General features: G+C 33.1%; 2 protein-coding genes across 6 annotated transcripts; one reads left to right on the top strand and one right to left on the bottom strand.

Annotated features, from left to right (window-relative positions):
* Positions 1-238: 238 nt before the first annotated feature.
* LOC125849393 (uncharacterized) lies at positions 239-6,708 on the bottom strand. Its single transcript, XM_049529470.1, has 4 exons — positions 6,405-6,708; positions 2,292-2,414; positions 801-920; positions 239-723 (listed from the first exon to the last, which is right to left on the bottom strand). The coding sequence occupies exons 1-4, from the start codon at positions 6,439-6,441 to the stop codon at positions 659-661; spliced, it is 345 nt and encodes a 114-aa protein (XP_049385427.1). The 5' UTR covers positions 6,442-6,708; the 3' UTR covers positions 239-658.
* Positions 6,709-8,150: 1,442 nt separating this feature from the next.
* LOC125849382 (dihydroorotase, mitochondrial) lies at positions 8,151-16,778 on the top strand. Of its 5 annotated transcripts, XM_049529451.1 has the most exons (10): positions 8,360-8,395; positions 8,495-8,531; positions 8,964-9,010; positions 9,794-9,939; positions 10,072-10,253; positions 10,933-11,069; positions 11,442-11,607; positions 11,723-11,839; positions 16,321-16,481; positions 16,582-16,778. In XM_049529451.1, exons 1-10 carry the CDS (start codon positions 8,375-8,377, stop codon positions 16,774-16,776), a joined length of 1,209 nt encoding a protein of 402 aa, XP_049385408.1. In that variant the 5' UTR covers positions 8,360-8,374; the 3' UTR covers positions 16,777-16,778. The 5 variants fall into 5 exon arrangements, with proteins under 5 accessions (XP_049385407.1, XP_049385408.1, XP_049385411.1 ...); XM_049529450.1 differs by having other exon boundaries at positions 8,151-8,531; XM_049529453.1 differs by lacking the exons at positions 8,360-8,395; positions 8,495-8,531 and adding an exon at positions 9,121-9,158 and having other exon boundaries at positions 8,958-9,010.
* The last annotated feature ends 239 nt before the right edge of the window (positions 16,779-17,017 follow it).

Genomic DNA, 17,017 nt, shown 5'->3' on the forward strand with positions numbered 1-17,017 from the left:
AATTACTATCTTATAATCCTACAATATAAACATATTAAATTATGATCATCATAATAAGATAATGGAATTTCAAGTATAGTTGATGGGCTTTATTACAAAAGCCCAAGATTACCTATGACATATCTAAAGTAGTAAAATCCACAAGACAGTAGACAGTTTGTTACTACTATGCATAGGTGCTGAAAAAACCTAAATCTACTGATGAGTTAACTAATAATGATAAAGAAATGGCCAACTCAGAGGTAGGTTGCTTGACTCAAAATTGACAAATTTCTGCAGCATTAGTACATCTAAACCTCTTAATAAGGAGTACAGAACATCACTCCGAACCCCTTATCGCGAATATAACAGGGTAAGAGCTCAAGAATTCAAAAGAGTGTACAATCAAGTTTTGCTCATCTACTTTGTCAAAAAGAGCACTAGGAAGAGAATTTTTAGACAAAATGTACTTCATGAAATTGAAACTTATGCTAAGGCCTCTTCAAGCTAGAGATATTATGTCCAAAAGAATATCATGGTGCATGTTGCTGCTGTGACAGACGATTCTTGATGTCGTGAAACAGGAAACGAAATGAATATTTGAGAGAGATGACTTGTGAGAGCAATTTACAGCATTTACAGTCTCGATGAAGCATGAACACTTGATTATATTGCCTTCTCAGTTTTCACCAGTCAAATTTGTTGGTTCGCTCAGAACATATTGGGGCAAGTCATACTTGGCACCTGCATTAGATGAATCAACATTAACTAAGATTCTCAGGAATGGAAGTTGAAGGTGTTAAGCGACATGTACTGCAAACCTCTCTCATCATAGCAGACTGTTAAATCAGTGGATTGAACAATTATCCCAGCACTGTTCACGATTGTTTGTGCAAGGCCTATTTCTGCCTCTGCAGCAGCACGTAGCGCATCCCAGATCTCTGAAAATGGAGTATAATATGTTGTAAGAAAAAAGATTTCCATACACTATACTGTTGGGGAATGGACCTTCCCTACTACAAGTTTTCAATAGCTTCATTTCAATCTCTGAACTTTAACAATAACCACCAGAAAAAGAAATCATACGTCTAGTGTCCCATTCATTCACAACGTGAAAATATGAGGTTCTATGCAATGAATGGTATCTCAATTATGAAGATCTGAAAACTAATTAACAGTGAGATTTACTAGAGAGCTTTCCCGACTTCTTCTGAATACACAAGCTCCTTGTCATTGCTGCAATCAGAAAGGGTTCTTCTGAAAGTTGGCATTAGCTTCCCATTTTTTTTAAAAAGAAAGTTACTCTGTTTCTGTTTTTCTTGAATACTCCCTCTGTCCCTAATTACTTGTCCACTTTTCCTTTTATAGCTGTCCCTAATTACTTATCCATTTTGACAAATCAAGCAAAGACAATTTTTTTTACCTATTATACCCTCAATTAAATGACTAATTACTTTGAAAAATGTAGAACTTTTCATCCACTTCATAATTAATAGGGGTAAAATGGTAAACTCACTATGTCATTAATTGTTTTCTTAATAGGTGTGTCAATTCAAAAGTGGACAAGTAATTAGGAACAGAGGGACTATCATTTAATTAGAAGTTGAAATTACTTATTCAATTAGCTAATGTTCCTTGTTTTAATTAACTATTTAAAAGACACTAATGCAGCTTACTTTCCAACAATATGGAAAGGCAAAACAGATCTGGAGATGGACATGTTTCTTCCTGCAGCAACTTTGCCAAACTGATAGCACCGAAACATTTTCAAGGATCATTAAGGTAGTTATCGCTCAGGAGCAAATTGGGAATGTTACTTTTTGAAATGATCATGTTATCTGAGAACAGCCGAAAAAAGGCACATTACTTAAAATTAGATGTAGCTTGGATGTTAAAAGATATCATGCTCAGCTTGATTTTCATAAATTCAAAATCATTTTTTGCCTGAAAGAGATATCCAAGTTACAAACTACTGGAGCCAGATCGTTACGACAAAACTTTAATGCATGATATAAACCCTCCTAAAGTAGAGCAACTTATCATCAAGAACGATTCTTTTGATCCATACTTGAGCAGTTCCTACTTCCTACACATCATTATACTGTCAATCAACTCTGCCCAAGCTCCCATATAGATTGTCAGACATCATCACATGTGTACTCTAGAGTTTAACAATTGCCCTATCACCTAACTGGTTACTCAAATAAGAATGCAGAGGCCCATAGTACTGTTACCTGATCACACATCCATCTCTATTGAACCAGTGGATCCAGAAACTTGCAGAAGCTAGTAAAAGTTATCAAGAAATTTACCTTTTTTCCCCCCATAGTGTGGTGCAGTGTCCCAGAATTCCTCACGCATTTTTAGAAGCTGAGCTCTTGTTATCGGTTCTGAGTGTCTCCATGGCTTTGGTTTTCTTATCTTCCTTACAGTTTCTGCAAATGAAGGAGGAAGACACGATGTTGGTGAACTATAATACTTTTATAATTGAAACATATATCAAATATATGAGCATCATTCAAGTATTAGCTATGATTTAATGTTGAACCCTCTACTAGGTGAATGGGAAACAACTCTTAAAAGATAAAAAGATTTAAAGATTTTTCACATGGTTATGGGAAATCAAACATCCATCCTTGAAGCTCTGAACTTCTGTTAGAACAAATTATCTGATCCAATTCCAGAAATAAAATCCTTAGTTCCAGAATCTACCCTCTATTATAAATTTTCAATTCATTTTGTTCTTTATTTCTCTAAATATGGATGATCCTCTTAATAACAACTTCTCTGCTCCACATCAGCCTACTTAGACACTAGAGTCGTAGAGTGTTATTCTAAGAGCAGATAATGACACAAAATTCAAGTTCCGATTGAATTAAGAAAAGAAAATAACTACATGTTTTTTGGGAATGGATCTCAGGAAGAATGAAGTCACCCACTGACTTCTGTGGGTCAAGAAGTTGAGTGAAGGTGTAGGATGATAATAGAGGAACTTACAGCCTCATAAAGTAGTCAAGATGACCAAAGGTAAATATCCTGACAAAAGCAAGGAAACAAACAATAGCCACGTACACACTACTCCGTTCATATAATGAATGTGATTTATGGAGACACCATCTCTGCAAGATGATGTGTCCAAGCTGGCTGAGAGGAGGAGAATTCTTCAAAGAAAGGACAATGAACGGGAAAAAAAGAAAAAGGCTACTGTGTTGCTTAACTTGTTTTTGTCCAAAGTAGGGGAAGACAAAAAGGTAAAAACAAGGTTTTGTGTTTTTTGTATCCTTGATGATGAAACTAAATAAATAGAGTTTTATCTACAATGTAACAAGGGCAAAGGATAAAAGTTAAATTGTCTAGAGTGCAACAGCACATAGCAGTCACAGTAGCAATAGCTGGAGGATCAAACATTATCCATCGCATATATATCGCAAAGTATCTAGAATTCTAAATTCATCGAAACCCCTTATTGGGTGTAAGGTGGACCCAAATCATTATGCTCACTAACAGCCACCAAACATGAGTTATATTGGCAAGCATAAATTGGCACTAGAATTTGCTTTTGGGTGTAAGGTGGTCCCACATTTTTGGATTGTTTAATCACACTTAATTTGTTAATCATGCACTGTCCTCCTTTAAAATCATAATCGTCACTTTAGAAATAAAGCCTTAGTGCATCTCTTTTCCTTTCCAAAGTTCCTTACTACATTTCAGGACATAGATTAGTATTTTCTCATGCTTTAAATTAAATTAGCCAACATGCATAGGACAGAGACAAATATCTGAGGACAGATGCCTCTAAAAAGCAGATAGTAACATCACTAGTGATCTAGCGCTGATCTAGACTATCTTTTTAGGAATATTACTCTTACTAGAATTCCACTGAGAAGAGACAAATGATACAACATTCAATTAGATAAAGAACAAGCTACATGGATCTATTCGAACAATAGCACTTAACAATCATCAGCACTTCAATATAACATTCTGTAAGCACATATTCTGCGGGAGATGAAGGGCATCAACAGCAATAGTAAGAACCATGTCTCTTTATGAGGAGAAAAGAGACTAGAAGGATCATTAAATAAAGGGGAAATTAGTCCGGAAAAATAAAAAGTTGTAGATCATTGAATATGAAAGAATAGTAGAGCACATGCTCATAACAAAAGCCTAGGGAGGTAATGAGAAATCAATTATAGCAAATATAAAACCATGAGGCAACGCGGAATACCTAGAAATTTAAATAAAAGCTTAAGTCAACATAGCAATAACTACAACTTATCAAGGAAAACAAACAGAGCTAAATAACGAGTCCACAAACAAAACAAAAAGTCTTGCGTATTAGATTAGTAAAAAAGTGAAGCAACACCGGCTACAAACTTTACAGGTTGTGAATTGGAAATATGTCGAAATGCAAAGCAAACAAAATTCAAATCATACAAACAAAGGCTAAATCTTTACCATATGTTCACTAGTACGACCTTTGATAAAATGAGCAAAAACCAGCAGTGCACCTTTCCATTCCATCGGAAAAAAGGATCTATTCAGACAAAAAGGTACACCATACAAAGTTCAATAGAGAAAAAGCTTTTCCTAGTGCATTTCCATATTCAGTGTATTAACACAAACTTTTATCTGATTTGATTATTTGAGTTAATCTCTTCCAGAGGAAAGAATCAAAACAGTCAACTAGCATGTGTGGACTTTGATAACTATGAATTGAAGATCAAACCATAAAAAAACTAATGATGAAACTACTCCAGATTTTTGACAGAAACTCCAATATGCTCTACCATCACCATTTCACCGGCTATAATCTTAAATTTATCAGCACTGACTTGATCTAAGACACATTCATCATTAAACATGGTTTTTTGTCCATCAACACAACCAAACCATGTTGTTTTTCAGTCCTTACCTTCTGTTCCTAGATTCTAGTTTCTGTCATTATTATTACAAATCTATATTATTTAAGTAAAATTTACTCTGGATTAAACATTATTTTCCAGTTGCCTAACATTCTACACTTATCGTCACGTGATTCTTCATTAGATAATATAATTCTCCTTTCAATTTCATTGAGTACATCTATTTAAGTAGTAGGCGAATGCACTCTGCCACTTGGCTGATCTATTTCCAGTGCATATATGTTGAGTTATTTCTGCATCTTTGTCAATAATTCTGCCAAGTATCTAATTTATTGTTTCGAGGGTATTTCTTGACTCCCAAATAACATACTCTATTTATTCAAATTCTTTTGCATCTAGCTCGTCTTCCAGTTAAATCTTCTTTAGATACAACTTCAAAGTTGAAATATGAATAAGACAAGATGACTAATGCCAATGATAAGGAATAGTGGTTTCTCTTTATTAAAGAAAAAAGGAATAGTGATGTCTCTTATCAAATTGAAAGGAAAGAACAAAAGAACAGTTTAATAAATTGGATGACGACTTTACCACAACAGTTTATCGACCTATTCTTCATTGTCACACTCATATTATAAGTCAATAACCAACACATCATTATCCCCACAACTAAACCTACCCACTAGTATCAAACAGCCACAATATCTAACAAAATGGAACTTACAATTACATAAATAGTAGTACTAATACCTACCCAATACCTAATTCATCACTAATTATCCATTATCAAATATCACTTACTTGAGCACCAATTAAACAATCCAAGAAAGGCAAGATCATTAATAGCCATATATCAGTATAACCAACTGAGATCTCCAAAAATTACTAAAACAAACAACTCTACCAATAATAACAAGAACGCAATCAACTTCCAGAACAAATGCAATCTTTGAACTCACAGAAAGCGGAGTCGCACAAAGACACATTTTCTGTCTGGAAAACCAAATGGGTATCTCTAAAAGTTGAAGAAAAACAATAATTTCACCAAGAAAGAGAGCAACCAACTTCAAACACAGACTAAACATTGCGATGTTTAACTTCATACATCAGGAAACCAAATGGGTATCACTAAAAATTGAAGAAAACAATAATTTCATCAAGAAAGCGAGAGCAATCAACTTAAAAAAAAAACACTGCGAAAACTCACTTCGTACATCAGGAAACCAAATGGGTATCACTAAAAGTTGAAGAAAACAATAATTTCATCAAGAAAGCGAGATCAATCAACTTCAAAAAACAATGCGAAAACTCACTTCATACATCAGGAAACCAAATGGGTATCACTAAAAATTGAAGAAAACAATAATTTCATCAAGAAAGCGAGAGCAATCAACTTCAAAAAACACTGGGAAAACTCACTTCATACATCAAAAAACCAAATGGGTATCACTAAACATTGAAGAAAACAATAATTTCATCAAGAAAGTAAGCAATCAACTTCAAACACAAAGGAAACGCCAAGAAACCAAATGGGTATCAGTAAAAATTGGTGAAAAAAATTACCATCTCCTTTGGTACGTGAGGATCCAACGCAACCCATTGTAACAGAGTCACCCAAAAATTGAGTATTCAAGAACACCTGAGCCGATCTCGGGAATCAAATTCGCAGTCAATTATTGACAACTGAATAAAATGTTGATGGAGAGAGTTTAATATGCAAAAAGGGGAAATTTTGTGCTTCTTTAGAGGAGTATTATTGCGTGCTCACAACTCTCCCAATGACAGCTATGTAGTGCTATATATATAGTTTTTCCCATTTCTCTGATTTTCGGTGAAATTAGAAACTTCTAAGTCTACAGAGAAGAAGAAACAAGAAAGTTTAGAAGAAACCAAAAGCGAGTCCACCGTCATTCTATTCTTTATTTTTATAATTTTATTTAATTAAATCACATTAAAAACAAATATTATTTACAAAATCAAAATTATAACTAAATGTAATTTCATCTCCAACTCAAATTACAACATTTTCATATAAAGTGAAAAATATTTATAAATACATTGTATTTAAAATATTTAAAGCACTTCTATAGTTCTACAATTTGAGTCACAATAAAGATCTAATAACATTTTCTTTTAAAAAAAATAAAAAAATCTTTCTATATTTTGAAAAAGTTTGTCTTAAAAAAAAACAGTTTATATTTCTTTGATATTTTATGGCAAAGTAATTCTAAATGCCAGAAATTTTAATTTATGATTTACAATGTTTTTTCTTCATAAATTAACTTGTTTAAATGTTGATTTTGAATCGCAAAAAAAAAGTTTATAAAATTTTTTTTGTGTGTGTGAATGAAAAAGCTAAAGATAACGAAAATAAACTCATTTGAATTGACTTAAAAAAATAGTTTTTAATAATGCTAAAAAACGGTGAGATAGATTTTTTTTATAGCTAATATAAGAATAGACTTAAATGGTAATTTGTAAGTATCTTTTAATTATGAATTTATGGCCAGGCATTTGATTACGTAAAAATCTATGCAATTTTAAGACAAATATCATGCATATGGGTGGGAACTTTCACCTTTTTGGAGGCTTATTGCATTTCGTATTGTATTGTGTTGTATTGATGATTTAAATATAGGAAAAAAAAATTGGTCAGAAAATTTGATCAGAAGAATATTTTATCTATGTTATTTTTATTTTTTTGAACATTTTTATCCTTTAAACTTAATACCTTTTAATTTTAAAAATAGAAAAAAGATTAATTTATTTTCAAATAAAAAAAATAATATAATTTTTTAAAAATTTTTGGACAAATTCTGGCCATTTAGCATTACCCTTAAATATAATGGGTATTTTGATTGTTACAAAAAATTTATTGTATCATATTGTTTAAATTCATCAGTAGATAATAATGCAAAAACTCATTTTATATAACAATTGATTTGGTGTGATAGTATGTAAAAATATTTTTTCTCATTTTGTCTTTATTTATTATTTAATAATCATATTTCATTTTTTATCCTATATTTTCATAGTAGCTCTACCCTATACTCTATTTTTTTTTTTATGTTTATTATTCAAATTATGGATGTGTACATTATGTAACAACGAAGAACTATACAATCTCTCCAACTATTGTATTCATTAAAACAGTATAATACGTTATAACGATACATTATGAAACAATACGTAACAGTCATTCAAACAATAGTTATTATCCTAACAATAGTTTATTCTTATTTTTAATAGCTTAATACATAAATAAACATGTTTTTTTCACTTCGCATTAATTATTTAATATATATACCCATCGATTTAAGATCTTCATTAGGATCGTCCAGATCAGAGTTCTCCAACCCATATTGTGATGTACATTTTCTCTTTTAGTAATCTGTTCACTCGTCTCCGAAGAACGAGCAACAGAAGCCGAACCTTCGAGACGTGGTTTTGAAGCTTCTTCACTCAATTTACTATCAATTGTGTCGCTTCTTCTTCCTTCTTAGGCTTTTCCTCTTTGAGAGAAGCCCATTTGCATGAACTTCAAGTTCCTCAAGGTACCAAATAGTTCACGCTTGACCATTCTGAACAACTTCTTGGGGCACACCGAAACTGAAATTGCTTTTATTCACTTGCTATTCTTCAATTTCCGGCAGGGTGACGGCGCCAGCGCTAGCCTCCAAAGGAATCTCGGTATTTCTGCCTCCTTAATTTATCTTTTTATTTTTATTTTAAGGTTTGGTTTTTCTATGCCAATTTTGCTGATTAATTGAATTCATCTAACAAAGCACTACCTACTAAAAATCTCAATATTTTTGTTACATTTTTTCATTCAATTAATTTTATTTTTAATGATTTTTCACACGGTATGAAGAAAAAAGAAAAAAAAAACAGTTTAAGTTTAGTTTTGATCTTTTAACTCAAAAGTAAAAACTTTATTTCCGTATTCTTTTTCTTGGGAAAAAAAGTTAAAAAATTTACCTTTCTATTTTCAAATATTATTTATATTTAACCTAATCATACATTTTCCAACAAATATAAGTAAATTTGTCAGAAAAATCTTGTCATAACAATCAATTGAAACTTTGTTTCCCGTCTTGTAATCCCCCAAATTTCTACTTGCAGTGCTTCCAATTGCAGCTAACCGCAAAATCCATCGTCTCCTCAAAGTGGTGCTTCTCTTTCTCTTTCTTTCTCTACTTTTCTTCCTCAAAGTTCGAAATTTTTTGTTTATTTTCTGTTACATTCAAAATGCTGGCTTCTAAAGGAACAACTTTCTCAGATTGTAGAGTGATGAGGACTTTATTCTCCCCCTGCAAAGTATGTAATATAACACTTTTACATGTTTAGATTTCTTTATAAACTCTCTTTATCTGCCTGTTTTGACTCGAAAATGTTGTTTCCCATTATAAAGTGTGAGAAGGTATCACTTTCCTACATATTAAGCCGTTGAATGCAGGGAACCCATGTAATTTGCCTTTTTTGCTTAAACCTCTATTAGTTTATATGTGGTTCTGGGGCATTTTTTTTTACTTCTAAGTAGATATTTGCATTTCAGCATTACTTAATGAAAAGGTTACAAGGTGTTTGACACGCTAGTGCGAGAGTATTTTATGGAAAAAAATGATTTGTCCCTAAATCAAATTCTTGGAATTGGGGTCGTTTGGTAGGGAACAAGTTATACCGGGATAAGTTATTCCACCATGTATATGGGATAACTTATCCTATCAATAAGGTATAAATGGTGGGATAAATAATCCAAGGGTAAAATAACTGCTAAATGTGTTACATAAGGGAATCAATACCTTTCAGTTTCTGGTCCAGAGTAGTGCATAAGAAGTTTATGAACTAATCAGCTCTATAAAGGAATCAATAACTTTGATTTTCTGGCTCTTCTAAATTTGACTTAAAAAATCAGACCTCTTTAATCATATCATATTATTTTGGTTATCCAGATTTCACATATACCAGTTGTTAGCTTTGGACGCAAAAGATCGTTAAAAATCTACAGTGCAAAAATGGAGCTCTCAATCACACAACCTGATGATTGGCATCTTCATCTCCGTGATGGTGATGTTCTTAAGGCAGTTGTCTCTCACAGGTTTCTAGTTTTAAATACTTCAGCTGATTGTGATTCAGTTTATACTTTATATTTTACTTCTTGTCCCACTTTGTTAAATTCGGTTTCTCTATCTTGATTTTGACTCGTTCATTTTTGCTTTATTTGATAAAGTGCACATCACTTTGGGAGGGCAATAGTCATGCCAAATTTGATGCCTCCTATCACTACCACTGCTGCTGCTGTAGCATACCGGGAGGCGATATTGAAATCTTTACCTGTTGATAGTGATTTCAACCCTCTTATGACTCTTTATTTGACAGATACAACCAGTCCTATGGAAATCAAACTAGCAAGTAAGTCCAATATACTTTTGATATGGAAATATCTTGCATTAAAAATATATTAGGTGTTATTCTTCTATATTATGACTGTTTTAACGGTGTGTGTTGATATTCTTCTATCAGAGAGCATGCATGAATCTCAGGAAACAAAAATAAATTTCAGTGAATGATAATGGTTGTATTTAAGCATCAATAAGATCATGACAGGAAAGGCACCAGTAGAAAGCCAATTTGTGAAACTTTGAAGTAGAGTTGAACTTTGAGAGACATTGTAATGCTTTGTTAAATCTCATCTTAAAGCTAAGTGTAATTCCCAATTTGTTCTCAAAACATTAAAACTGAAGGCTAGATTCTTGGCTATGCCAACCTTTTTTTTGGTCCTTTTATTATGTCTACTTTCGTGTCAGATCATAATCCTTGAAATTTGAAGTCAGTATTACAAGCTTCTTGTCCTTTATAAAGTCAGGGTCTACTCTCCTGTGAGGAAATTTGAACATGTCAAAATTTGTGGCATTTAAGTTGAACTGATTGTGTATTGTCATCTGGGTGCAGTTTTTTCCAATGTGAATGACCCATGTTCCTAATTTTCTTTCCATGAAAGCATTTAAGAATCATCCTTTTTTCCTTTTTCTTTTGTTGTTTTATCTATGTTTTGTCCACTATTTCTGATAAAATGAGACTAATAACACAGGAGAGAGCCAGGTCGTATTTGGGGTGAAGTTGTACCCTGCTGGTGCCACGACAAATTCTCAAGATGGAGTGACTGATCTTTTCGGGAAGTGTTTACCGGTTCTACAAGAAATGGTTGAGCATAATATGCCTCTGCTGGTAATTTGATGCTAAACTTGGTGCTAAGCTTTCTTCCTGTTCCTCTAGAACATTGCATAAGCTCTAATGTGCATGCTAACGTTACCACCAAAAAATTGCTATTTATCACTGTAGAAAGATGCACATTCAAAGTTGTATCATGTATCTGTTGAAGCTATACATGATTAATGTTATTTCTTGCCTATGCTATAGCTTTTCTAGTTTCAGTTTATCTTGGATTGCTATAAAATAGATTCAGCATTTAACTGTAATGACTCAACCTTAATCATGTTTCTTCTTCCCCCAAATGTTCTGTCAAAGTTTGTGATTTTTGTCATTTTCCTTGAAAAAACTTCATTTTATAGGATTTTTATGTATTACATTTGACTGCAGGTTCATGGAGAGGTTACTAATCCTGAGGTTGACATGTTTGATAGAGAAAAGGTATTCATTGAAACGGTTCTAAGACCGTTGGTGCAGAAATTTCCACGATTGAAGGTCGTGATGGAGCATGTTACCACCATGGATGCTGTTAAGTTTGTTGAATCTTGCACTGAAGGTAATCTTTTCTACTTTATCCACTTCTTTGAACTTTAGTCTTCTTGTCAGATGAAAGAACTTCATTGACCTTCCTTTTTCAAATGCTAATTTAACCTTCCTATCATTCTTTAAAGGATTTGTTGCAGCGACTGTCACCCCACAACATCTTGTTTTGAACAGGAATTCTCTCTTCCAAGGGGGCTTACAACCACATAATTACTGCCTTCCAGTCCTCAAAAGAGAGATCCACAGTAATATCCTTTATCCTTTCATATTGATGCTCAAATTCTCTTATATCGCTTGGTGTTTGTCTGTCGGTTGCAAGAACAATCATGAAGTAACATTACTTTTAATTTGAAAAACCGACTAGGATTCTTTGGTTAACCACCTGTAGTGACTACAAGGTCATATAGACCTTGTTTGGTTCAACAAAGGGGACAAGAACTTCATTTTTTTCTCATGCATAATGTATTTACCATTAACCTCCACTTGCTTGGTTCAACTCAACTAAAGTGGAAGAGGTTGATTTCCTTATTTCCAATTTTAGATGGTTTTGAAAAGTTGAGGAATTGCATACTTACACTTGCATTTTAACAAACAAGGTTAATTATTTTCCTTCCAGTGTGATAGGTAACTTGAGCAAATTAAGTGTACTGTGCTAGCATTCTATGCTTCTACTTCATACATGAACCTTAATAGAATTGCATTCAGTATCCTAATCAACATAAGCTGGACAATATACTAACACTATCAACAAAAGGAAAACATATCAAGCTCAAGGCCAGATGCTTAGTTCTACTTTTTTGTTGGGAAGTTTATTTTTGTCCATTCTTGGAGTTGACTCTTCCTACTTTTGTAATTATGCATCTGCTGGATGCTTTGTTTATCAATACACCATTTATTTCATCAAAAATGAAATAAAATATCAAGTTGAAGCAACAAGCTTCACATCCTAGTATGCAGGGATCCCAATGGGTTTCTTGATGTCACAGTTCTTACCTTCTCCAGCAAGCCTTTTATTGCACTCTCCAACTCTAATTTCTCTTCAGTATTAATCTTACCGTTGCATTTTCCCAAGATTGATGTCATCCCTTTCAGCTTCTGCTTGATTAGTTGTACCTGTGACTTCCCCTTACCTGCTTTCAGCAAGGAGAGTGGAGTGACAGAGTTGAGGGATAAGAGCTTAAAGTTAAATTTACAGCACCAAAAGGACTTTGATGTACTGATTCTCTGAAGGCATCTTCAGCATCTGAACAGTGCTTGAATCAGATTACACTTCTGTTTCCTTTTTATTCAGATCCCAAAACTTGTTATATATTTGGATAATTTCATCCTCTGATGGCAAAGCCAGTTGAAAATTTCACCATCAGAATCACAGATGAAGTTCCCCTACCATCATCCTCATCTTCGGTTCCTTGACTAGAATCCCAGATGCTTTATTGATATACCAACAGTGCTTTGCCATCTATTGATAAACCATTTATGAATCACTGTTGGGTCTGTTTGGCGCCTGCTTCGAAGCTTGAACTGTTTTGCTCTCCCACTGTGGAATCCTGGCCATATCCGTGAATGATCTTGTATTATGAATAAGCTTATTGAACCTTGGGTTGGAAGGCTTCCTCAAGAACCGCAAGATTTTTCCGGCTATGTCACCCCAACCCCAAATGTGGCCATCCTCTGGGATTATGATAGCAGACTTTTTGTCACCCAACCAAGACTCAATCCTCACATAACGACTCTAACATTGAAATTTTGGAACTCTTTAAGTATACACTTGAATCTTCCTACCCCACCTTCTACACAAATTACCTAACCCGTGTGACGCTTGTTGAAGAATTTCGCATGCCTTTGGCAGATTCTCCTCATCAATGTAGAGTCTGCTAGTGAATCGACTGCTTTATTCTACTATCGTGATCTTCATTGTTGCAAATAACAATAAGTTCAAATGACTTATCTCCTGAAACAAAGAAAGTTCTCTTCTTCATAACTTAATAAAAATCATCGGAGAGAGGATAAGGAGTGAAAGAAAGAAAAGAGAAATTGCACATTTCCCAAGAGAGAGCATTGTTTTAGCATAAGTTCTTAATCAACCTTTTCAGCAGAATAGTGTAGCATGATTTAACTGTAAGTAGACATCTTTCTTGCTCCTCCAACAAATGTTGTCCTTCTTGTCTGTGCGTAAGGAGCAAGTCGCAAGTTAAAGAGAACTGCAGTTTCTATCAACTACCCAACCATTGCAATGCCTTCTAAAAATGACGTGCAAGCCATTTTCAAGTAATAATCGGTTACGCATTCTGGTTGGCTGCCAGAGTGGATACACACTTGAGAGGGGTATGGCCCGGCCAAAAGCTGATTTTTCTACCATTTCCCAACTTGAAACATGTTTTTCCTATGACTTCATCAAAAGAAAGTCCAGAGGCCATCACCATATTTGGGCTAGTAAGCTTTGTTATCCACAGGTGTTACATACCATATTTGGTCTCGATGACTTATTCCGTTTTGCATTCTCACCATTTGTGAATCTCTATAACCATTTGTTTAAGAGGCTATCATTGTGTGCTTTCAAATTCCTCTTTTTTTTTTTTTTTTTACTTTCAGATTCTTTACTCCAAGGCCTCCAGATTTTTATCTTTCCGGACAGTTTCCCATTAGCATGATTAAAAGTTTTCTCGTCTCTATTTTCGTTCCAGATTCAACGAATCTGATCAATTTATTGGCCAGAGATTTAGGAATGGGGGATAAAGAGATCCTGTAAGTGGGAAGTGAGTCCAAAACACTATTTGTGAAAACTAATCTGCCCTTGCTTATACTTTGTCAAATCAAATCTAAAAGCCTATAATCTTTTTGGAATATGGCATTTTGATCTTGTTTTATGGATTATTTATAAGATATACTGTCACCATAACAAAGAAGAATTGGATTAAACGGCTATTGAGCCATCTACCCTGAAATTTTGAAAGTTGGGTAGAAGCTATATTTGCCTGTAATTGACCCTCTTTTTGTCTGGAATAATTTGTTGAAAGTTTCTTCTTCTACCTGATTTTTTTACCTCTTTGTAAGAGTTATGACTACCCTGAAATTTTGAAAGTTAGGTAGAAGCTATTTGCCTGTAATTGACCCTCTTTTTGTGTAGAATAATTTGTTGAGAGTTTCTTCTTCTACCTGGTTTCTTTTACCTCTTTGTAAGAGTTATGAAAGTCTTAAGTCTTACTGATGCTAATGTGTCACGAATCACTACTTGATCAGGCTCTCTTTGATTTGCTAGTTCTATCCATTGCCTTTTGTTTTCCTAGACATGTGAACTTGTTTGAACATTTGATGCAAACACTGCTGTGAATGTGCTAAAAAAAAAAGGAAATGAATGTATGGCCTGAATGTCCTTGTTGAAACAAGGTGCTTCCATATCTTTTTAAGAATTTGCCATTATGGGGGGCATGTTTAATGAGACTTGGAAAAGTACTGAGTGCTTGAGAAAAAACTCATCTTTATTAATAGACTAGATAATGTTGCTTGTGCTATGCACGGGCCCAATAATATAAATGGTATGTTTTGGGGCTAATAACCGAGTTTTTGAAGCGATTGTTTGCGTGGATAAATGAATACGTTTTTTTTATCACAAACCTGTACTTTCTTTGACGCTATTTAAGGCATAATAAGACTACCACATACAACATTTTTGAAATATTTTATGTTGTCAATTACCATGATTTATAGTATTTTTACGATAGATTCACTTCAAGAATCAGTGGAATTTTTTGTATTTTTTTCAAAACATATTTTATGTTGTCAATTATCATGATTTATAGTATTTTTACGCAATTTTTAAATATAAAAAAAAACAAAAAAAAAAAAATAAGACAAATAAATTAAAATGGACCCAATATATGTTATTAAGTTATTAATTATTGTGATTTATAATATTTTTATGTAACTTTGAAATAATGTACATTACTGGTCACATTGTCCTAATTTATGTGATATGGATAAAATTACAAAATTAACCCTTTTAAAATATCTATATTTTAAGTTGTTGATTATTATTATTTATAATACTTTTTTGGTAATTTTAAAATGATATGTGTTATTTTTTCTATCCCAATATACGTGAGCCTGATACAATTCTGAGAGTCAACCTATTTTATTATATAGCTTTTAAATATTTTAAATTGATAATTATTGTAATTTTTAATGCTTTTTAAGTTATTTGTAAATGATAGATGTTGCCTTCTTGATTGGGACTTTTCCATTTGTGACATATATATATATATATATATATATATATGGAAAAGTCCCATTCAAGGAAATAACATATATCATTTACAAATGACTTAAAAAACATTAAAAATTACAATAATTATCAATATATATATATATATATATATATATATATATATATTATTTTAAAAGGGAGTTTATGCCCAAGTTCTACTATATAATAAATATAATATATAATATTCAAGAAAGTCCCAATCTTGAATATTATATATTATACTTGGGCATAGTAGAAATTTTAAAAGTCCCACAAGTATAATATATAATATTGAAGATTGGGAAAAGTCCCAATCTTGAATATTATATATTATAATTGGGCCTAAACTCCCTTTTATAATATAGTATAATATAATATAATTCATTACTCGCATAATTACAAGATCTACTGCATTAGTCTTGTCCCCTTTCTCCTACTACTTCTCTTGTTCTAATCTAAGGAAGTTTGCTTTGAATAACACAGGGGAGGCGCTTGTGTCAGCTGTAACAAGTGGAAGTAAAAGATTTTTTCTTGGGACTGATAGTGCTCCTCATGATAGACGAAGAAAAGAGTGTTCTTGTGGATGTGCTGGTATTTACAATGCACCTGTAGCCTTGTCAGTATATGCAAAGGTGTTTGAAAAGGTAATTACAATAGATCCTCTCATCCATGTTATAATGTTTCTAATTACTTCCATTAGTTTAGTAGCTATCGCTATAAGTCAATGACTTAAATTTGGTTTAGGAAAATGCACTCGACAAGCTTGAAGCATTTACTAGCTTCAATGGACCAGACTTTTATGGGCTTCCTAGGAACAACTCAAAGATTAAGTTGAGTAAGACGCCATGGAAGGTACCCGAATCCTTTTCTTATGCATCAGGAGATATTATTCCCATGTTTGCTGGTGAAATGCTCGACTGGTTGCCGGCTCCTCTCTGAGAGATTCCTCTTCTCATTTGTCATTCTTGTACTGTAATATTGTGATTCAACCAAAGATATAGACTGTAGGTGTATCCTTTCAGCTAATAAATTATGGAAGCAATAAGCTTTCTGGATGTGACTGAACGTAAAGCTTCGATCCATTATGATTCATTTTAAATTAAGATCAGGTTTAGTACAGCAGGGTCACCAAAGTGTTCTGAAGTTTTTAAATTGTTCGTTTCATTTTGAAGATTTACTG

The sequence above is a fragment of the Solanum stenotomum genome, chromosome 12 (assembly GCF_019186545.1).
Source record: "Solanum stenotomum isolate F172 chromosome 12, ASM1918654v1, whole genome shotgun sequence".
Taxonomy (NCBI): domain Eukaryota; kingdom Viridiplantae; phylum Streptophyta; class Magnoliopsida; order Solanales; family Solanaceae; genus Solanum; species Solanum stenotomum.